The sequence below is a fragment of the Dunckerocampus dactyliophorus genome, chromosome 19 (assembly GCF_027744805.1).
Source record: "Dunckerocampus dactyliophorus isolate RoL2022-P2 chromosome 19, RoL_Ddac_1.1, whole genome shotgun sequence".
Classification (NCBI taxonomy): Eukaryota; Metazoa; Chordata; class Actinopteri; order Syngnathiformes; family Syngnathidae; genus Dunckerocampus; species Dunckerocampus dactyliophorus.
This window is the reverse complement of record NC_072837.1, coordinates 12,202,569-12,225,956: the sequence shown is the minus strand read 5'-3', so window position 1 is coordinate 12,225,956 and position 23,388 is coordinate 12,202,569. Positions and strand designations below refer to the sequence as shown.

The window sequence follows — 23,388 nt, the reverse complement described above, 5'->3', positions numbered from 1 at the left end:
GTATTTGTCAAGTTGTCTTTCTGCACTGCTAGAAAGACACCATTTTGGGCAACATACATTCTTTAGTCTGGAAAGGTCATCCAAGGATGGGGTGTTTGTAGCTCCATTACATTTTTTGGAGATAGTTTGTTTCCAAAGATGGACATAAGAAAACTTTTCTCCCTCCCAGGGGTGTCCCATGAGGATTTATTTACCCCGACTCACTCCCACTGAGATGACCTTCTCATGACCCCAAATATTTCCCTTTTTTCAGACTTTGAGCGGAAGTTTGCGTGAATAAGTTCAGAGTCTAACCGTGCTTCAAAGGATGACAGGGGTCAGTTCTCTCCACTTGGTTGTGAGATTTAATCATCAAGATGATATCATTTCATCTCACTGCTACTATAGCGTGGATACAGTCTGAACCTCATCAAAGATGTCATTTTCAGGTTTATTTCAACACAAGAGTAAGCTGTCTGTTGCAGAGGCGTCACATTTCATCAGACAGGGCAGTGAGAGGGCATGGCTGCCAAAGCCCAGCAAGGGTGTTGACTTGGAAGGGCACTCGTTTGAGGAGACAAGTCATGCTTTTGTGTTTCAAAAGTATCGCACAGAGAGCATGTCAGGAAAAACCCAATTATGATACAGACTGCAAAAGCAGCTTGAACAATTGACAGACTATGTGACTTGCTGAACACCATCTTTGTTGTTCACTATAGTGGGAGGAATATAGAAATGCTTGAAATGACAGGCGTGCTCCTTTCTCATGTCACGTATTGTAAACTGTGCGTCATGCTTTACCAATGTGTACAACTATACAGGAACCTATTTTTCATTTTTAAAGATTTAATTGTTTTGCAAGCAGCTTAGGGGGCTGGTCAGAGATTTTATGAGGAAGCACACAAAGGAAAGGGATCAAACAAGTATAAACACTAATAACATTCCCGATAAATTAATGAAAAGTTGATACTCATATGATTTTTCACCTACATCACAAAGCTGAGATGCAGTTTTTTCTTGAAATACTTCATATATAACTTCTTGGCATAGTTACATGTGTAGCTTTACAAAATATCAAAGTGGCCCTTTCATCTTTTCATTTTAACTATGTGGCCCTGGCTGGAAAAAGTATGGACACCCCTGACCTAGATGGACCAAATCAATATGAAGCAACAGAAGCAGTTCGAGGTTTGGTCCGTCAAAGTCAAAGCTGATGTGTGTGAATATCTTGTTTTGCCTAAAACACAAAGATAATAGGTCTGGATGACTAAGGAAATTAATTTTTTATCTATTAATCATTGACAATACATGTGAGTGCCAAATATTTTGCCAACGGTTGTATCAACATCTTTTTGCTGATAGAAAGTTGTCAAGGTTAAAATAAGTAGGAATAATAATGATTGTAAATCCCCCAAAGTTTGCACTTGTTATATTGCAAAAATAATCTAGTCTGAGTGCGTATGGAAAGGCGTTCTTATTCCCAATTTGGACCTTTGCTATATATGCAAATGTAGACAAAGCTAAAGCGTGCTACTTTTTAATATATCATGCCAAACAACAAACATGGATCCCTCACAAAAAATGCCCAAAACAAATGAAACATTTCCACACCCTATTAACAGAGTTTTCCCATAAATGTTGAGTTGCATACTTGGGATTTAGATCATGTTGGATGATATCCATCCCTTACGTCTTGGCCATCTGTTGCATTTCTTATAAACACTTCAACCCCCTTCATGCATTCTACACTGTATACGCTCTGCAGCTGTTACACACGTCAAACTGTCAAACAGCCAAAGTCTAAGCCAGCCTTAAACACTTTAGCAGGCTTACATGGTAAACAGCAGATCCTCTGACCGAAACATTTATTGTTTTTCTTTGTTTATTTGTCAATTGTTTCATTTTTGGCAGCCTTTTGAAGAAAAAACATTGCATTGGTTGCATGTTTGTAAAAAAGTGACAAAAGAGTTTGACTGCACATGCACACTGCATAACCGTGATGGTACACAGAAAGTTTGACTTCCAAGTTTATGTTGGATCAAAATACGTGGTTTTATGGTTATTGCAACTTACACATCAGAGGTGTCCAAATTTTTCCAGTGAGGGCCACATAGTGAAAAATGAAAGGATGCAAGGGCCACTTTGATATTTTGTAAAGCAACACATGTAGATATGCTAAGAAGTTACATATATTTCAAGAAAAAAATGCAGCTTTGTGATATAGGTGAAAAAGCCTATTATTAGTATCAACTTTGCTCTTTGCTCTTTTTTCCTATTTTTGCATTTTTTAAAAACATTTTCCAAATATTTCAGCTTTTTTCTTAAATAATCTTTGCACATTTTTTGTAATATTATGACTTTATTTCCACCATATTTTGATTTAATTACCATAATATTATAACTTTTCTCCATCCTAATTTTCCAAAAATTACAACTTTATTTTGTGTGTAGTTTGTCTCATATTATGACTTTAAAAAATCATGCATTTTGTCTTTAATATTTCAACTCTATGCCGCTAAAATGATATTATTTTTTTTCATAATATGACAGGTGTATTCTCATAAAATTGTGTGCATTTCTTTTTGTAATTATGACTTTACTCCCATAATATTTTGACTTTATTCTTGCAACATTATAACTTTTTCCACAACCTAATTTTCTACAAATTACAACTTTATTCCTTGTTTTGATTGTTTCTCAGAGTATTACAACTTAAAAAAAAGTTAATATTTCAATTTTATGCTATAAAATGATGTTATTTTTCTTCATAATATTATGATGTTGTTCTTGTAAAATGATGACTTTTTCTCATAGATTACAACTTTTTTGTATAATAACTACAGATTTTTTTTTCTTAAATTATAATTTTAGATTGTGCCGCAAACTTTCCCCTGGCCGCACTTTGGACACCTCTGACTTAAGTCTATATGGACACCACAGGCCTAACTATAAGCCTTCATTTATTTCACCCAGCCAATGATCAAAAAAAGGTAATAATCATGATCACATGGTTCTAACTTAATAGAATAAGTGTGATATTAAAAATATGGGAACGGCTACCAAGTAAACTGCAACGATTTTCTATGACACTGGCATATAGAAAATAGTTGGTTGCTTCCAGACCTGACGGATTCCTTATTCATAAATTGAATATTTTCATAGATAGAGGACAGAAAACCTGTTTACGATAGGGCTGACAAATGATTAAAACATTTAATCAAATATTAATCACAGTTTTCAAATTAATTAATCATGATTCATCACCATTTGTGTGAAATATGCCCGTTTTTGCTGTATTTTATTGTTAACAGAGAGATAAATGACAGAACTCAGTAATATATACAGCATTTGTATGTATTAACAGCTCCAAATGAACAGAAAAATTTAATCAAGCTAAAAGATAGCACACGTCTGAATATGTATTTGCCTAACATTAGTCTCTTTAATAGTAGCAGAGCATTTGAATCACGCTTTACTAGCGTTATGAGTCACATGGGGATGCGTTCAAAGACACCACGTAACTTTGACTGTCAATGTATTTTCCGAGCATACTTAAATGCAGCAAATTGTACGTTGTTGAGTTACGTTAGCGATTGATAAGACTCTCCACTTGCTGTGTTTCTTTGACTTTCTGTTTATTTAGACCACACATACATCACAAGAAATAATATAATTTTAATAATAAAGAGGTTGTTGTGATTTTCGGAGTGTCTGTGAATGCATCTCGCAATCATCTAGTGACAATATAGAAGCGTCGTTCCCAGGACGAGCAAACTCGTGATGTGTTTGTGTGTTGGAGATATATACATGGTGTTGGAATTGTACTGCTGTTGATGAGTTCAGGTCAGAATAACGTTATTAAAGAGCGGTCGACTCCGTGTGACTCTGTGGGGACGCTCTTGTGGCCTGTTCTTCTGGTGCTTTTGTGTCTCCCTGAATATTACAGGAACATTACTGACAGTGAGTGACCAGTGTTGAATACTACATATCATCACGTCTTTGAATGCATCTTCTGAATGCCTTATATTTGTATTTTAGTTCAATTAGCCATTTTCATGCTTGAAAATGCTTCATTTAGGCCCAAAAAATACGTGAAATGTGCTTATATATGCATATTTTTCAATTAATAAACATTATTTAAGTAATATAGTGAAGCAGTGAAATTCAAAGCGTGAAGTGGGGAGGGATTATTATATTGAAATATATATTGTATATAATTAAAAGCTAGGCCTGTCAATAGACACTGGATTTTGTCAGGAAGTGGGCATGGGTTCTTCAGAACATTTCTTCTCTAGACTATTGTTACTTTACTTCTGTAAAACCTTCTCTTGTTTGCAGATGTCCTGGAATACACAGACTCATTATACGCTTGAATAATGGGGCTAGGATATCAGCTGGTGGTCGAAAATTGTATATTTCTTTGTTTGCAGTCTGAAATGATGAAACTGGGGGAGGGTTCAGGATGTTGGAGAGTGTGTGGGCTGAGTTTGCATTACACTACTGTGAAAAATTCTGGTGAGCAAGCAACAGACAGGAAGTAGGCCTTAAAAGTAGGCCGGGGGGGGTATCATGTCATTTTGTCAGGTTTTAAATGAATGTGATTAATTATTAAGGGGGAATTTATGTCCATATTTAAATAAAGTTATTGAAATCATATCATGAAAACTATATAATGTTGGCCATGCTTAATAAACCGAGTGTCGTTTTACAATGCACTATACAGTGTACAGACTACATAGAATTAGAACACATAGAAAACATTCAGTGGCTCTCAGTTGCAGCCCTGTCTTTGTCAACAGAATGCAGGCAATTCAATAGCAAAATCTATGACATCATTGCCAGTTTGATATGATGCATACTATATATCTGAATCTATATTACTGGTCTCTCATCAGGTGTGTGCGAAGGGATTTTTCCTCAGCGAGCAAAACAAATGCTTGCCATGTAACTGCAAAGGACACGCGGATCACTGTGAGGACATCACGGGCATTTGTAGCGTAAGTTTATCTTGCAAATTACTTTGAACAGTGTACAGTAATCCCTAGTGTATGGCGGCTAATTGGTTCCCGACCTGACCGTGATAAGTGAATTTCCGTAGTAGGATTCCATATTTTGAAATGGAATATTTTTGTAGTTAAACCTGTTTATTACCTTCTAAATATGGTTTTTAACATTATTAGAGCCCTCTGGACATGGAATAACACCCCTATAGTCACCTTTACACTCATATTAGCCAATACAGTAGACATAATAAGACTTAACATTACTTTGCTAAATATAAAAAATACAGTTAAACTTCAAAGTCAAACATGATGCTAACTTGATTTACAAAATTTACAAAACATTTTTTTCCTATTGAGGTGAATTATAATTGAAGTAATTTGTCTTCACATCATAGACCTTTATTAACCGTTTTCACGTTTCATTCATCACCCTTAATTATCAAACAAGGCAAAAGCAAAGTAAACCACTGTACAAATCTCACTGCCAGCGACACAATTGACAACTTTTTAAGAGTCCTGATGGACATCTGATGGACATCGTGGAGGGGGGAACTGGAATGTTTGCAGAGCGACATTATCACCTTGTAATGCTCAAAAAGCAAAACGTGTGCTGATATGACAGGATTTCACGACTGGTCGACCTTAACGTCTTTGGAGCTATATTTTTCCTGAAAATGTTGTATGAACTCCAGATTTTATGACTTTTAGGGTTTGACCTTGGAGTTGTCATTGAAACTTTAAATGAAAACAGAATGAATAGTCACTATCATACTGACTGCTAATTATAGTATATATTTTGAATATTATTTTCATAATATGAAGAATTGTATTTATTATTAGTAATATATTTATTATTTATAAACTAAAATAACATCAATTTAAGTATTATATATATTAAATGGTATTATATAATCAATATTTTTATTTAATGTAATACTTAAAATTAATCATTTTAATTTATTAAAAAGATAACTAGATTATATTAATTATGCACCACTCACTACATTATACCATTTAAATTATTACATTAAAAAATGCTAAGAATAAGGATAACAGTGTGTACCAGTGTTTTGCAAAAAAAAAAAAAAAAACAGTTCAAAAGACACTGTAACTTTATGTTGTCTATGCCCACACAAACGCAGATATATCAATATCGCACATAATGCTCGTCATGTGATGAAGTTCATCAAGTTAATCAGTAAGGCTAATTTGTTGACTTTTCTCTCCTTCAGAATTGCAAGGATCATAGTACTGGAGACTTCTGTGAAATGTGTGAAGATGGCTACATGCTGGCACCTAGTCAGGGTGGACGCCATAGCTGCCAACCCTGCGCCTGCCCTCTCCCTGTGCCTTCCAATAAGTAAGGATAAGTAGCTGTTCTTTTTCTTCTACAAGAACGCTACATCTTGGAAAAGCAATATGTAATACTCTCCTGTGTCTCACCAGTTTTGCAGTACATTGTGACATTCAACGCTGCAAATGCAAGGAGGGCTATGCTGGTCATTCCTGTGAGAGGTGAGCTCTAAGTTGGCCCACGCATCCCAAAACATCCCATAGTTTAGTTATGTCATCTAGGAGGGCCACCAAAGAAGCCAACAATGCCTAAATACAGTGGTGTGAAAAAGGGTTTGCTGCGTGTTTGTCACACTTAAATGTTTCATATCATCAAACAAATTTAAATATTAGTCAATGACAACACGACTGAACAGAAAATACAGATTTTAAATGAAACTTTTTATTATTAAGGGAGAAAACAAAATTCAAACCTACATGGCTCTGTGTGAAAAAGTGATTGCCCCCCCCATGTTAAAACATAACATAACTGAGATTAATTGAGATCTACCAGCCTGGAAAAGGTTCTAAAGCCATTTCTAAAGCTTTGGGACTCCAGCGAACCACAGTGAGAGCCATTATCCACAAATGGCGAAAACATTGAACAGTGGTCAACTATTCTAAGGAGTGGTCGGCCAACCAAAATTACCCAAAGAACGCAGCAATGACTCATCCAAAAGGTCACAAAAGATCCCACAACAAAATCGAAAGAACTGCAGGCCTCCAGGCCTCACTTGCCTCATTTAAGGTCAGTGTTCATAACTCCAAAATAAGAAAGACACTGGGCAAAAACAGCCTGCATGAGAGAGATCCAAGATGAAAACCACTGCTGAGCAAAAAGAACATTAAGGCTTGTCTCAATTTTGTCAGAAAACATCTTGATGATCCCCAAGACCTTTGGAAAACTCTGTGGTCTGACGACATAAAAGTTGAAATTTTTGGAAGGTGTGTGTCCCATTATATCTAATACATAAAAGTAACACTGCATTTCAGAAAAAGAACATCATACCAACAGCAAAATATGGTGGTGGTAGTGTGATGGGGTGGGGCTGTTTTGCTGCTTCAGGACCTGGAAGACTTGCTGTGATAAATGGAACCATGAATTTCTGCTGTCTACCAAAAAAATCCTGAAGGAGAATGTGTCTTCTGTTCGTGACCTCAAGCTGAAACCAACGTGGTTTCTGCAGCAGGACAATGATCCAAAACACACCAGCAAGTCCACCTCTGAATGGCTGAAGAAGAACAAAATGAAGACTTTGGAGTGGCCTAGTCAAAGTCCTGACCTGAATCCTATTGAGATCCTGAAAATGACTCATTGCAAGTTATCACAAACGCTTGATTGCAGTTGTTGCTGCTAAGGGTGGCCCAACCAGTTATTAGGTTTAGGGGGCAATTACTTTTTCACACAAGGACATGTAGGTTTGGATTTTTTTCTCCCTTAATAATAAAAAGTTTCAATTAAAAACACATTTTGTGTTCAGTTGTGTTGTCATTGACTAATAATTACATTTGTTTGATGATCTGAAACATTTAAGTGTGACAAATATGCTAAAACTAAATAAATCAGGAAGGTGGCAAACACTTGTTCACACAACTGTAGGTGTTTTGTTCATAACATTTCTTAAAAATGTAATATTCTGAAGGGTTGCTCTGTATTTGGTGCCCACAGTTGACCACAAACCACAAATCACGCTTTTGGTATATGTAACTACATGACACAAATTTTAAATTGTGCAAAATGCTGGAAAGTTCTCAGTCTGTTCAGCTCCAGGAAAGATGAGTTTTTGCAGTTTTCTGGCTATTTCGGAGCAGTGCCAGTGTCAAGACAAGCTGCTTGGTCAGGTATCCAGTGTTTTTTGTGGAAGACAAGAATTTCCTTCATTTTCCAAAAGAGTTCCCTTATTTACAAATGCAAATGTTGACAGGTATGACATGAACACAAGACTATCCCTAAGGGTCACATTGGCCGCCCAACAGTAAATTCCTTGTCGCTAAGGAAACAATCAGCTGGGTTTAAACTTGCACACATTTTGTTCCTGTAGTGGTACGCAATTTTCAGTGTCAGTGGCGTGCCAATGAGTAAACTGGTCATAAACAGGTATGAGGTATATAAACTGTGCAGGGTACCGTGCGAGTGCGCAAGACTATTTTGAACATTTCAAAATGTTCTTGCGCACTCGCACGGTACCCTGCACAGTTTATATAAATTAAAAATGTTCAAAGGTGGCCGCACGGTGGTCTAGTGGTTAGCGTGTTGGCCAACAAAGTAACAGTCTGGAGATCGGGAAGACCTGGGTTTGATTCTCCCTTGGGCATTTCTGTGTGTTTGCATGTTCTCCCCGTGCGTGCGTGGGTTTTCTCCGGATACTCTGGTTTCCTCCCACATTCCAAAAACATGCAGGTTAGGTTAATTGGAGACTCTAAATTGTCCATAGGTATGAATGTGAGTGTGAATGGTTGTTTGTCTATATGTGCCTTGTGATTGGCTGGCGACCAGTCCAGGGTGTACCCCGCCTGTCCGTGAACTACTTGTGAACGCACCACGAACACACTACAACCTATGGGTTAACTTTTCCACCACCTCTTGAAGCAAATCGGGGGTAATCCTCAAGTAATTTCTGTAGCCTCTTGGATTTTCCTGGTGAATTTCTGTTAATAAGTGATGATAATTCTCAAACCAAAGTCTTCTAGTCAGCAATTCCATCACCCACACTGTCCGTGCCTCCCTTTTTCTAGTTTATGCCTCTTTCCTGCTCTTTCCGCATTCTCTTTCTGCAGCTCTGAGATAATATAGACTTACCTTTCTTTTCTGCAATGAGAGCTTCTTCTCTGGAGTTCAACATCTTGCAAATAGAGGAATTAATGAAGCTAGGAGTGATGCCTGCTGTTGCATGGTATCACACTGGACAAAGCGGGACCAAATATTGCTCTGACTGTTTTGCGGATGCATGTACAATGTCGTGCATTAGATTAGTTGTGCGGGGTGTGGTCATTTCATGCCAATGTTCACCATTTTCAGTCACAAATTGCGTGCCAAGTGCGTAATTTATGCTTAAATTACATAACTTGGTTAGCATGAATCTGTTCCAGATGGTCCGACTCTAACAGAAACACACTTGAACAGAATCAATTCTTTCCACAAGGAATCATGTAAATCCTTCTTAAAGTGCCCAGCACGAACGACATGTACTGGGCTGTTAAGTCTGTTCAATGTTTGCGTGTGTTCTTAGCAATTTGCAACTTGGAGCCGAGATCAATGTTGCCAGATCACTTGAGAGAAAGCGACTAGCTCTCTGAAAACAAGCCAAAAACAACAGGGAACCTTCGGAATTTGCAAGCGGCTTTACAAAAACAAGCCCAGAAAACAGGGAACTTCGGAATTTGCAAGTGACTTTACAAAAGAACAAGCCCACATAACAGGGAACCTAGGAATTTGCAAGTGACTTTACAAAAACACAAGCACCTGGCAACCCTGGCCGAGATATCTTGTTTATATGTGACAACAGGTCAACCCAAAGGAGCAAAAGCGCCACCTAGCGTTTTGGGAGGCCAATAATTGCATTGGAGATAGTCCATGTAAATTGGGTTGTCACACTGAGGTGTGAAAAATGGAGAGACCAGCTTATTTCAGTAATCAGTAAAGTGCGTGCAAACGTACGTGGTACAGGGGTACAAGTCAGATGTGGTTGCTTTTTCAGGCTTCTGATTGTCAAAAATGTGCATGCCGATGAATGTGTTCTTATGTGGACAGACAATTTTTTTACTATGTTGGTGTGGATGGTGATTTTTGTTAACACTGAATTAGGAAAAAATTGTTTTTAATGCTTACTAACTGTAAAATCCACACTTTTTTGTCATCCAGGTGTGCTCCAGGTTACTATGGCATGCCAATGACAATTGGTGGTTCCTGCAAGAGATGTGACTGTAACGACAACTCTGACCCAAACCTGATCTTCAATTGGTGCCACAATGTGACAGGTCACTGCCAGCACTGCTGGGGGAACACTGCTGGGCCCAATTGTGAGAGGTGTGCTCAAGGTTTCTACGGTGATGCCATCGGTGCCAAGAACTGCCGAGGTGGGGGGTACACATGAATGTGAAAGCGACTTGGTTTTATTTTAGCACAAGAGGAGCAGAGGTATTACGTTACATTGTTACAGGACTATGAATAGGGTTTACACCTTGTGAAGGAAATATCCTTTTGTTATACCAACCATGTCACATCTGGCACATGATTAGGGCACAACAAGTTGAAATAGCTTTAGGTCAATTAGATTTTTAAACCTGTGTAATTAATAAATTGGTTCAATTAAAGCCACAAGGTTATAATGTAACTGAATATCTCTGTTAGGCCTTTCAACACTAAAAATAACTCTTTCCCCGCATGCCTGTGACATCATTTGACCTCTAACACAATGCTGTATGTGTCTTGTGTCCATCCTAGCGTGCGAGTGCAATCAATGTGGCACATCCTCATGCGATGACCGGACAGGAGTGTGTCACTGTAAACCAGGCGTCACGGGGTCGCTCTGTGACCGCTGTGAGGTAAGAAAATGCTCGACCAGCTAACATTTTATATGTTACAAGGGTGGTGGCTGTGCTGTTGGTCGAACCACCAAACAGGGTGAGCAGTACTTAATAAACCACAAAATGAAAGGTTGACATTTATTGGTTAGAAAGCCAGAGGAACAAGTATCTCTCTCACTGTCACATACACAGTACATCAAAGTAAATTATATTCCATTCCTATGGAGTTCCTTCTTTTTTAACAAAAGTTCACCCACCAACCAGCATACTTTTTTTCACCATTTCATTGGCAGTCCATTGAAATGTGCCCGTCATTTAGATTCAGACTAAGGACGTTAGAAGAAGGTAGCGTGGTGTGGCTAATGCATTCAAGCTAACTTGTTTTATTTAAGTCAAAACCATGTAGAAAATATTCATATCTGACGAAAACAATGAAAGTCTGCAGTAGTGGCTGGCGTGTCTTTATGGATGCAAGGCTTGGTGTAGCAGGACCAGTTTTGTGTGACTTTTACCTGCTGTTGGACTACTGTGAGGCTGAGAAAAAGTAGCAAAGAAAATACTAACTAATACTATCGGAGAAAAGCAATAAAAAAAACTGGAGCAAGCTAACTAAGAGCACAATGGTAACAAGGAAATGCAAGGCACAAAATAGGTTGCAGCAAATACAACACGGACAGGAACTAGTAAGGGCTAGCCATCTTGAGAAACATATGCAAAGACAATAGCAAAGAAAACAGTCCAGTGTCTTTCTGTTGCAGAGACAGGCCATATGTCTAGACTGGTTACAGGTGTGCACAGGTGGCCCTGCTCTACAAACATTGGGCACGACAACACCACGACAACACCACATGTGTGGCAGGACAGAGCCTTGAAGAAAGTCTCCCAGACTTGAGACACAAACTGTGGCCCTCTGTCAGACACCATGAATGAGAAAGGTGTGCTGGACAAGGAGATGGGCTGTTTGTAGCGACAATGGTAGCTTGGGAAATATGCCATTTTGGAAACATGACAGTGTTATTGCGGAACAGAGGAAACGAGCAGGAGGACGATGAGAGGGCTGGTTCAGGGCGTAGACAGAGCAGCTGGAAACAAACCATCATCAACCTTCATATCCTTGTTCATGCATGGCCACCAGAAGCGATGAGCGATGAGAAATTATGTGCAGCTAGCGCCAGGGTCTCCCCATTGGATCATGCTTCCAAAGGTTACCTTTACTGCATCACTACTTTGTCTAGCTTATTACAAAGAGTCGCATTACTTAGCTGGTAGGGGTGTAATGATTCGTCACGATTCATGGTTGCCAGTATGATTCAAGTACGATATTGATTCATTTAAAAAGATACAATCGGTAACGATTCTTTAACTTTAAATCAATTCAGTAACTTTTAGCCAAAAATTCAACTTGTCTGACTGTGAAATAAATCCCTGGATACTGGACAGTGCAGGTGAAGTTTCCTAAATTCTCATTGTTTGTATTGGAATCAGGTCTAAATTAATTATGGATATAAACCAACAAGTAGTAAACAACAATTAATGGCACGTGCATTCACATTTCATTTGAATATGATACCTCATTCATTTCTCTACTCCAAAATATTAAAGAAGTTAGAGCAAATTTCATAATAATAATAACTTTTGTTTTAAAAGTCAACAGAGTAACCATGTACAGTTTTTTGATAATCAAAAAGTCCACGGATGAAAACCAAGTGTCATTCCATGTAGGCCTCACAACACATGCCGCACTATAAATTGCATGTACACAGTAATTCCGGGGCAAAATTAACATAACAGATTCTAACAAAATTTCATCTGAAGATAGATATTAAAGTGAATTTATATCCTACATAGGCTTCTTGAGACGTCATCTGTACTTCTGTGAAGAAGGTGTCGGACGTTTCGCTCCTCATCCGAAGAGCTTCGTCAGCGAACTAATAAGTGCTGGTAGCTTAGGCCTTAAATACAGTAAGAGTGGGCGGAACAATAGATGCTAACGAGCCAGTATCAGAGTCGTTCATACCCAATTCAGGGAGCGACACTTCCCTTTTATCGGAGGTGTTAATAGCAGGATAGGATTATACCACTACTCCGCCCAGGCTTAGTGTAAGGAACCAATAGTAGGAGGGTGTTGGCACACCAATTCCGCCCACTCTTACTGTATTTAAGGCCTAAGCTACCAGCACTTATTAGTTCGCTGACGAAGCTCTTCGGATGAGGAGCGAAACGTCCGACACCTTCTTCACAGAAGTACAGATGACGTCTCAAGAAGCCTTTTCCTCGATGGACAACTCCTGTACGACTGAGAGCCTACACAGACGTATATCCTACATACTTTTTATCTTGTTCTGAAGCTCCCGTCCATGAGTTTGAAAGGCTTAAATTTGGACTTAACTTTTGTAACACTCCTATGACTCGATGTGGCCGAACACTATATAAAGTATGTAAGTATAAATCCAGTATAAAGTGTGACGATAACAGTCACCTTTACATGATGTCATTTGTGTGCCCCACTCAACAGGCATGACTAATCAACTTACGTCAAATCCAACTGTTACACGAGTAACGTTTAATGCCTTTATCATTAAAAGTGCTAAAAAAAACCCACACAACCACATAAAGCCTGCCGTACTTAAATCCAATGCATTATTTCCTAGTATCGATTCAATTGATTGATTACCTTTTAAACGATGTCGTCCGGAATGGCAAATTGCTGAACACAGATCAATGTAGTTGGATCATAGGAATGTAATTCGATACATCAATGTAGTGTATTAATCGTTACATCCCTATTAGCTAGTGACTGAAAGCACAAGATCTCTGGTACAAGTGGTTGTGGAGTTTCCTCCGTAGGGCGGCTGGGCTCTCCCTTAGAGGTAGGTTGAGAAGCATCCGATTGAGGTGTCCGATCGGTAGGAGGCCTCGAGTAAGACCCAGAACACGTTGGGGAGACTTATGTCTCTCAGCTGGCCTGCGAACACCTCAGGATTTGCCAGGAGGAACAAAGTAGCTGGGGAGAGGGAAGTCTGGGCCTCTCTGCTTAGGCAGCTGTCCCCGTGACGTGATGTCAAATAAGCGGAAGAAGATGGATGGATGGATGGCATTACTTACGAAAGTCTAACATGTTAAACACATGGTGTCAAAGGCACTTTACAGTAGAGCAAGCAATGCAATCAATCCAATGTACCATAAAACAGAAGAATACAAGACATATACAGTTTAAATGAGAATAACTAAGCAAAAATGTGATTAAACATTACAAGCAAGTTTAAAGAGATGGGTTTTAGCATGAGATTTAAAGGTGGAGAGGTCAGTGCATTTACGGGCGGGTGCAGTGAGGGAGTTCCAGAGGGAGGGGGCGGCGAAACTAAAGGCTCTGTCTATCACATGTACAATGATAAGGGACATTCATGGTTTGCCATGCACCTGCTGCTTTGTTGGCATATTACACGTTTTTTCCGTGGTGAGGGCCGTGTGAACAAAGATTATTTTGGCAAAGAATGAAAAAAAATAGTTTTCCTGTTCTTGTTTTTGTTGGGTTGTTGTGGTACGGGCCATAAATCAGTTAGATACTGGGCACTAACATTGTTTTTTGTACTTGTAATGTAGGAGGGATACTCAGGTTTCTCCGGCTGTCAGGGCTGTCAGAGATGTGAATGCGGGCCAGCTTCTCTTCGTCCCACCTGCCATCCACTCACTCACAGCTGTCTGTGCCGCCCGGGTGCCGGAGGTCGTTACTGTGAGAGGTGTCTCCCAGGGTTTTGGGATTACAACCCTTCTGGCTGCAAGCGTAAGTCATCCAGTCATCATACAGAATACCGATTGTTCTCTAGCGCTCTTGACTAAACATGCATTTCCTCCCAGCCCATCAAGCATATAAAATGTATTTCCTGTGACTAATCCAGTGGTGTGCCGTCAGGGCCAGCAAGGACTTCTCTGCTGGCCTAAACACTCCCATAAGCATTGATCTACATTTACAACATAAATTCTAGTACTGTTCCATAAAATGGGATGAATTTATTCCCACAGTCTCTTATCTTTATTTCATAGCATGTCTCTTATATGTGGCTGAGTGGTTAGCATGTTGGCCAGACAGTCAGGAGATCGGGAATACCTGGGTTTGAATCTCCGTTGGGCATCTCTGTGTGGAGTTTGCTGTGTTTTCTCCGGGTACTCCGGTCTCCTCCCGCATTCCAAAAACATACATGTTAGGTTAATTGGTGACTCTAAATTGTCCATAGGTATGAATGTGAGTGTGAATGGTTGTTTGTCTATATGTGCCCTGCAATTGGCTGGCGACCAGTCCAGGGTGTACCCCGCCTCTCGCCTGAAGTCAGCTGGGATAGGCTCAAGCATACCTCTGTGACCCTAATTAGGATAAGCGGCATTGAAAATAGATGGATGGATGGGTCTCTCATATGTTGGGTTTTTTTGTCCAATCAGATTTCAGCTTCTATGTGTTGCCATGTCATGGTAATCTGCCCTGGGCCTTCAGAATCAGGAGCGCTGGCTCATGTCACTTAAACACTATTAGCAATGGGGTTGTTTCTTTAACGAGTCAGATTTCAAATTTGCCCCACAGGGCCAGCTAGCTGGCCGACAATAATGTGAGCATTTCTGTGTCCTCTAATTGGTTGATCAGAGAAAACTCTTTGATGAATAATCTCTAGCGATCTGGAAAGGAGGATGGATTTTGTCCATAAATAATCTGCAGTGAGTATGATGTATTTTATTTACATGTTTATGTTTTTGTGATGATATTCGATAGATAGTGATTCTGAACTGCTCCAGATTATGTTGTAGTGTAGAGGTTTGGAGTTGTCTGATGTCTGTTACTGGTACATTTGGCAGAGCGCAAAATTTACAGGCAGCTTCCACCGGCGATCGCCATTTCAGATAGCAAATTCACGGCCCCAAACTATAGTACATCCACAAACCTGATGAATATCTGCGATTTTAATGTTTAATGTAAAAAAATGCAATTAAAATTTTTTTCACACCACTACTATACTAATATAATTTTTTGTCCTCATCCGCAGCAGCTGTAGACCTCTGATTAACCACTCTCCCAGACAAAACGTCTTCCAGACTTATTGCTAATGTTTATAATGTGTGTTGATCATTTTCTCAGAGTGTGATTGTGAGAGCAATCATTGTGATACACACACTGGAGAGTGCCTACCAGAGCCTGCAACGGTTAATCTGTGCAATATCAGTAAGATGATTACACGACTACACCAGCAAATCTCATACAAATCACATCATACAAAATGATGATCCTTATTGAAGTCATGTAAATGATTTTCAGGTTGTGATGAATGCATCTGGCATGTCATCGGAGACCTGCGGCTGTCCAACAAAACGCTGGACCATTTGAGGGTCGGAGTGTTGAACATCTCCACCGGGGCTGCTGTTAACGACAGAGTCAAATACTATAATTATACTGCTCATCACCTGCAGGTAGATACACATCAATCATAATTACAATAAAAAACATTATTATATGCCCTGGGTAGCATGTTTTTCGGTTAACGTTGAGCATTCACGCCAAAATTTTGCTTCAATTTGAGTACATTTTCTGGTTAGCGGACAATATGGCGCATATCTTGTCGTGTTATTAATACACTGCGTGAGTGCAACTGTGTTCTTAATGTATTTTTATCACAAAATGTCCTTGTTAGCAGCCTATTAGTTTGCTAATACATGGACACAGGAAGCGGAAGTCAGCTTTGTTGCCCGTCTGTTTACACAAAATGTTAACACAAAACACATTTTTCTAGTTTTACATGCATAAAACAATTCTAAATGCATATATTGACACAAGAAATGGATAAATTAACACTTAAGGTTACTTTTACCTTCATTGACGACGCGATTGCTGGCAAAGACACGATGTGGCAGCAAGATCAACACGGACACCACCTTTGTGGTTTGCTATGAGTTATTTCTTGAATTGAGTAGTGTTTCTCATCTTCTTTGTCAAAATGGAACAGATGAATTGGATTCACATTATTTCTTTTGGGAAAAATTATTTGGTTACAATATGTTTCGGTTAGAGTCGGACCTTCTGGAAGATATTAATGACGCTAACCAAGGTTCCACTGTATATTACAATATTATAGCTACTGTACAATTAGATCATGTTGAATTGTAACTGCTCTGACTTTCTGTGTGTATTTCAGAATCAGTTTCAAGGCTGGAGGAACAAGTTGTCTGGAATAAAGGCTGAGGCTGAGGGGTTGGAAGACTCCACACAGGACGTGATATCATACATCAAACAGCTTAGCGAAGCGGTTAGCAAATGGTTTCATACTCTGTCAACTCTTAAAGGGTTCCTGACATGATTCATCAACTTTGCTTAAATATGTTATATATTGTTTGGAATTATGTTCTACATTGTTTGTTTTTTGAAAGCGAATGGTAAATTATCAAAAATTACATTTATAGTTCACGGCACCAGCCAGTTCATCCTCATTGTGGTACTCAGGTAAACAAATATAGCGGTGTATGAGACAGAGGATGTTTACAGTCATTATAGCAAAGATTTGCGCGATGTGTCAGTAGTTTTTGAAGAGATGAAATAGATAACTTGCAGAACATGAACTTAAGCCTTAAGGCATAGAGATGAAGCTTGGTCGCCTTCAAAACACAGACTGATAAGTGTAAATTTCTCTGGAGTTGCTTATCCTTCAATTATTGTTTTCAATTGGCTTCTTAATTAGCATAAAGGTGTTTTTATAGCCTGCTTGAGTGTATATGTGGCCGCACGTAAACACGCAGTAAACATATCGCTGTCAAAAGATGTTTATATAATGCTTTGCAGCCTTGTTGCTGTAGTGGAATAGTGTTTAGAAGACATGTAAAAATGACTTACTCTCTTCTGCCAACTTGACATAGAGGTCATTCTTCATCATGTTACTTTATCCCTGTGTACTGGCGGAATAGCATCCTTTTCAAAATGTGTTTCCACTGTACTTTTTAGCCAAATGCTTCTTGTAAAGGTGTTCTTTCGAAGTAGTCATCAGTGAAATGGTTACTGCAAAGAACAGAACTGGAGGTGGGCGTGCATTTGTCAAAGTATCACTCGGATACTGCAAACATCCAGCAGCAACAAACGTTTTGGCATGACTACTATTTTGATAAAAAATATACTGAACCAAGTCGACAATCTACCTTAAGAAACATTTGCTTACTCTGCTTTAGCTGAGAGGTGTCACCCCGATGACATCACTTCTGGAAATGAGGCTGAGCTGCGAGCTAGGTTGTCATGGCTAGCACCATCAACTATAAATGCAATTTTTGCAAATTTACCATTCGTGCTCAAAAACTGAACGATGTAGAACACAATTACAAACAATATATGATATATTTAAGCAAATTTGATGAATCATGTCAGGGACCCTTTAAGTGAATAATTGAAACGGGCTTTGGAAAGTTCAAAGTGTAATAGAAAACAACGGCTAATTTGTCAACTGTATGTGTGTTTAAAGCATTGAGTATGCTGTAATTGTACTTTTAAGCATTGAATATGCCGGCATTGTAGTGTATTCATCTCTTTCTACAGCCCATTTGACTTCAAGGCCCTTTAAAGTGTATCCTGTTACACGAAAGTCTTATATTGTATTGTTTTCTGGATATATTAAGAAATGTTCACCCTCATGAATGTGTTTGGTAGGAAAGCACAGTGAAGGCTTTGGGAAGCCAGCTGGACAAGAACGCACTGCAGACCTTAACAGTGGCTGAAAACTTCAGCAAAAACCTCACTGACCTCAACACGCGCATTGAAGGTACCAATCACCCAGCTCCCATGATTGAGTTTCCACACACAATACACAACAAAAGCTACCAATCACATCCTGGTCACGTTCTGCAGGTTACCCTGCAGAGGAAACACATTACGGCCTGTGATGTTGTTTTTTTGGACACTACTCAAAGCTTATGAGCATAAGTGAGGGTAGGAACAAAGACAGACTGGTAAATTGAGAGCTTTGACTTTTGGCTCAGCTCCCTCTTCACTACAATAGGTCGGTGCAGAGTCCGCATCACTGCAGACGCTGCACCAATCCGCCTGTCAAGCTTGCATTCCATCCTTCCCTCACTGATGAACAAGAGGTACCAGAGGTACCTGAACTTCTCCACCTGGGCGAGAACCATGGACTCAGAGTTGGATGTGCTCATTCTCATCCCAGCAGTTTCAGATTCAGCCAGCAACCGATCCAGTTGGAGTTGAATTTCAAGACCTGGTGACGCTAACAGGACCACATCATCTGCAAAAAGCAGACACACAATCCTGCTGCCACCAAACTGGATCCCCTCAATGCCTTGCCTGCACCTAAAAATTCTGTCCATAAAGGTTATGAACAGAATCCGTGACGAAGGGCAGCCCTGGCAGAGTTCAACCCACACTGGAAACGAGTCTGACTTATAGCCAGCAGTCGATCATTGAACTGTGGTTCAGCGTGGCCTGGTGCCATGTGCACATGCTTATGCTTGCACATAGTATTTGTCAAATAACAAACTACCACTCGGGTTCAGATCACGGGGGCTGTTCCTCCCAATCACGCCTCTCCAGGTGTCACTGTCGCTGCCAATGTGAGTGTTGAAGTACCCCAGCAGAACATCTCTGAGGGATCACTCTCCAGTTCTCCCTCTAGAGAATCCAAATGGGGCAGGTGGGCTGAACTGCTGTTTGGCAGACTAAGGCAAACAACAGTCAGTACCTGTCCCCCCCAGGTGGAGACTACACTCTCGTGCACTAGGTTAAAAATCAAAGTACAGGCCCTGAGCCGGGGGGCAACAAGAATTGCCACCCCCGATGCCAGAATGGAATAAAGTCCAGCCCGTCTCGAGAGGTGTGGTTCCAGAGCCTTTGCCGTGCGTCGAGGTGAGTACTCAGACCATATCACAGACCACAGACAGTACAGACCATATCTAGTTGGAACTTCCCGCACAAGGTCAGGCTTATTCCCACCAAAGAGGTGACATTCCACGTGTTCGAGAGCTAGCTTCTGCAGCCTCCTATGAGCGATGAGCTCATTGGAGACATGTTTGGAGAGTTGTTCTCTATCCCCTCTATTATCACCTGCCATTATAGGCCGAGTCTACCCTGTTAGCCCACACCGGATTGACGTTGCTTATTTATGTTATTGTCTGCAGACATGATCCATGAATGGGAGCTGTATAGTGTTTACCAGGAAGTGGACCCTGAGGTGGTCAGAAGAAACACAGACGAAGCCTTGAGTATTGTGAGCGACATGAGAAAACTCGACTTGTCTGCACAAGGACCCATCACCATTGAAGAGTCAACAGAAGCCCACGACTGTAAGGACATATACTTCACACACACGCACACGCATACAAAGTTAAAAAAAATGCAGAAATGTACACACTCAAAATCGCATTAATGTACATTTGTGTAGTCCTGATCATTATGATGGAGAGGCACTGAGGCACTTACCCAACCTTAATTATCACGTACCGTTACACTTCTAGTGGGTTCTTTAAATGTAATCACATACAGTACGCGTGTCTATACTTGCATAAAGTCTAAAGCAGTTCATGATGAAGCAGTGTACTGAAGTCACAACCTAATTTTGGGTGCTAAAGTGAAGTAAATTTCAATAAAATCATTACAAGAAAAACAGATACTATCAAGAGTGTATCCACATTAAAGTGAGGTTTCTGCAACAAATAATGCTTTGACACACATTGTGCCAGCACAAAATTTGTAAAGTACCTGACCACTATCGTATTTACAGTGCTAAGGCGTATTCGTCAGTTGGAGAAGAAGTCATTGATTACACATGGCCATCTCCCCCCACTCAAATCGGCTTTGTCCAACTTCACTACAAAGCTGTCGGACGCGCAGTCCTTCCTGCAGAAAGCTGCCAGAACAATCGAGGAGACACAGGAAAGGAACAGAGCCAATATCCTTAAATTCCAGAGGAATGAGGTGATTTCCCACGACCTTCATGGTCCTACTGAATGTTTCTATTCTCTTGTCTCTCCTGGCTTTTTCCTCTCCTACGTATTTCATTCACTGATCTGTCCAGCCATTGTACAGTGTGGGACTTACACACAAGGGTCGGCAACCCAACTTCTTGAATTCACTGGTGTTTCTCATCTCAAGTCTCTGCTTTTCTTTTGATCACGGCTGCAAAATAAGCCAAAATGTAACCAAAGAAATTTGCAAGTGATAGCATTTTGATAAAAAGGTGAGAAACACTATTAAATTAAACAAATAACTCACAGCAAACAAGGAAGGTGGTGTCTGTGTTGATCCTGCTACCTTATCATGTCTTTGGCAACGATTACGTCTTCAGTGAAGGTAAAAGTGAGCTTAAATGTTCATTTATCCCTTTCATTCATCATTTATATGAATTTAGGATTGTTTTATGCAGTAAAACTCTAATTGTAAAACAATAAAAATGTGGTTTGTGTTAACATTTCTGAGGCTAGCAAAGAACTACAGAGTCAGCCGCCGATGACATTATAGACGACAGACGGAGCTGACTTCTGCTTCCTGTTTCCATGTGTGTTAGCAAGCTGCTAATAAGGACTTTTATATTTTTTATATGGTAAAAATACATTTAAGAACACAGTTGGACTCACGCAGTGTATTAATAACACAACAAAACGCACAGCAACCTCAAAATGTGCGCAAAACGAGGCAAAATTTTGTTAATTTTTTTTTTAACCAAAAAACATGCTAACGGGGGCGTATTCTAGCCAAGGTTTCATTGTCTAATATTTTTGTGTCTTCGATAACAGCAATGTCTCTTGTGTCTTCAATTCAGAACTTAAAGATTTTTGTGGCCTTCTACGTCGCACCCACGTTTGTGCCACGGCCCCATGGTTAGCTCATCCAATCCCAGCCCTTTTTCAAAGGACAACCCTTTGACTGATCTTTTAAGGCACACAGAATACTGTATTGTGTTTGTTTGTAGCTTTTTCCGTTGTTTAGTAATCAGCAGTAGAACATAGGTAAGTTTCAGGAAAATATCAGTTCCCGACTAGAAAAGGCAGACACCAGCTTTTTGTGAAAAGATACATCTTTCACTTTGACACTAATATTTTTTGTTTTTGTGACAGCTCAAATATCTAAACAACTATACCAACATAAACAACACAAATAGGTTTGTTTTACATTAAAATAACAATTTATTTACAAATATAATACCATGAAGTATTTATTTTCACATTTGGAACTGAAGTATGTGTGTGTGCGCGTGTGTATTTGCGTGTGCATGAGCTAAAATTTCCCTACAATACGTAACCTTCTTGCACACTACACTCCTCCACGATCTCTCACTTTTTCCTTCCTGTCATGTATGATTTTCCATTCACTTGATCTTTGCTGAGCTCTTACCAAATGCACTTCTGCCACCTTGTGGCTGTTTTTATGGCCTAAAATTGCTCTGAAGTGAAATGCATTAGTGGAGGGTTGCGCCATCATCTCTTTTTGCCTCTCGCGTAAAAAAATGTAAAAGACGTATAAATACTTTGATGTGATGGGCATTCGAGATTACAAAAACGTATAAATGCCATTCATCCTTTTTCGATGCCGCTGATCCTCACTAGGGTCGCTGGCATGCTGGAGCCTATCCCAGCTGACTTCAGGCAAAAGGCGGCGTACACCCTGGACTGGTCGCCAGCCAATCCCAGGGCGTATACATAGACAAACAATCATTCATACCTATGGACAATTCAGAGTCGCCAATTAACCAAAAATGCATGTTTATAGAATGTGGGAGAAAACCGGAGAACCTGGAGAAAACCCACGCACGGGGAGAACATGAAAACTCTACCTAGAGATGCCCAACAGAGATTCGAACCCAGGTCTTCCAGATCTCCTGACTGTGTGGCCAACATGCTAACCATTCGGCCACCTATAAATACGTCTTTGGTATTGAATGAGTTAAGAAGCACTGATGTAGTCCACATTGCTGATGTTGAGTGAGCTCCAAAAGACTGGGTGGTCAGGTGGAAACACATTTTTCTAGCCTTGCAAATGATAGGAATGGAATATGTTCCCTCTACTATCAACAAGCCTTCAACATGTCTTGCTCAAAGCAGAGGGAAAATATTCCATTCCTAACACAAATACTCTAATATGTGAAACTATGACAGCATAGCAAAATAACCTAGTGTTTTTTCCTATTTCTTAAAGCAAACGTTTTTTGTCGTGGATCAGATCAATAAAGATACAAGCATCAAAAGTTCTATTTCTTGGAATATTTACAATTTTCCACGCTTTTGTTGTTTATTGACTTTTAGGCCAAGCAGCAGAGGATGACGACGGAGCTCACAGCAATCCATAACACGACAGAAAACGCCAAAGAGCTTATTTCTAAATCAGAAGAGACCGTGGCTGAAGTGGATATGTTGGTGCAGGTACAGTATGACAGCTAAGGCATCCATCTTCTTTTACACTAAAGCACATCTATGGGTGGCAAAGGGGAGAAAAGCTGTCTAATGACGAACATTATCACCACGGATTGCAAGCAGAGAGATATAATTCACTCACTCATTTCACGTCACTCTCACGTTTTTT

General features: G+C 39.8%; 1 protein-coding gene across 3 annotated transcripts in view; it reads left to right on the top strand.

Annotated features, from left to right (window-relative positions):
* The window catches only part of lama4 (laminin, alpha 4), a 61,417-nt gene that overhangs the window by 4,095 nt on the left and 33,934 nt on the right, over nucleotides 1-23,388 (top strand). For 2 of the 3 annotated variants that reach the window (XM_054762224.1, XM_054762223.1), the window contains exons 2-14: nucleotides 4,875-4,976; nucleotides 6,215-6,342; nucleotides 6,429-6,497; nucleotides 10,177-10,391; nucleotides 10,759-10,859; nucleotides 14,445-14,625; nucleotides 15,967-16,050; nucleotides 16,144-16,295; nucleotides 17,018-17,128; nucleotides 18,511-18,622; nucleotides 19,992-20,156; nucleotides 20,594-20,787; nucleotides 23,112-23,228. In XM_054762224.1, coding sequence (XP_054618199.1) covers nucleotides 4,875-4,976; nucleotides 6,215-6,342; nucleotides 6,429-6,497; nucleotides 10,177-10,391; nucleotides 10,759-10,859; nucleotides 14,445-14,625; nucleotides 15,967-16,050; nucleotides 16,144-16,295; nucleotides 17,018-17,128; nucleotides 18,511-18,622; nucleotides 19,992-20,156; nucleotides 20,594-20,787; nucleotides 23,112-23,228 — 1,731 coding nt within the window. Of the gene's footprint in view, nucleotides 1-3,699; nucleotides 3,940-4,874; nucleotides 4,977-6,214; nucleotides 6,343-6,428; nucleotides 6,498-10,176; nucleotides 10,392-10,758; nucleotides 10,860-14,444; nucleotides 14,626-15,966; nucleotides 16,051-16,143; nucleotides 16,296-17,017; nucleotides 17,129-18,510; nucleotides 18,623-19,991; nucleotides 20,157-20,593; nucleotides 20,788-23,111; nucleotides 23,229-23,388 lie in introns of those variants that run through there. The other variant, XM_054762225.1, reaches the window with a different exon arrangement.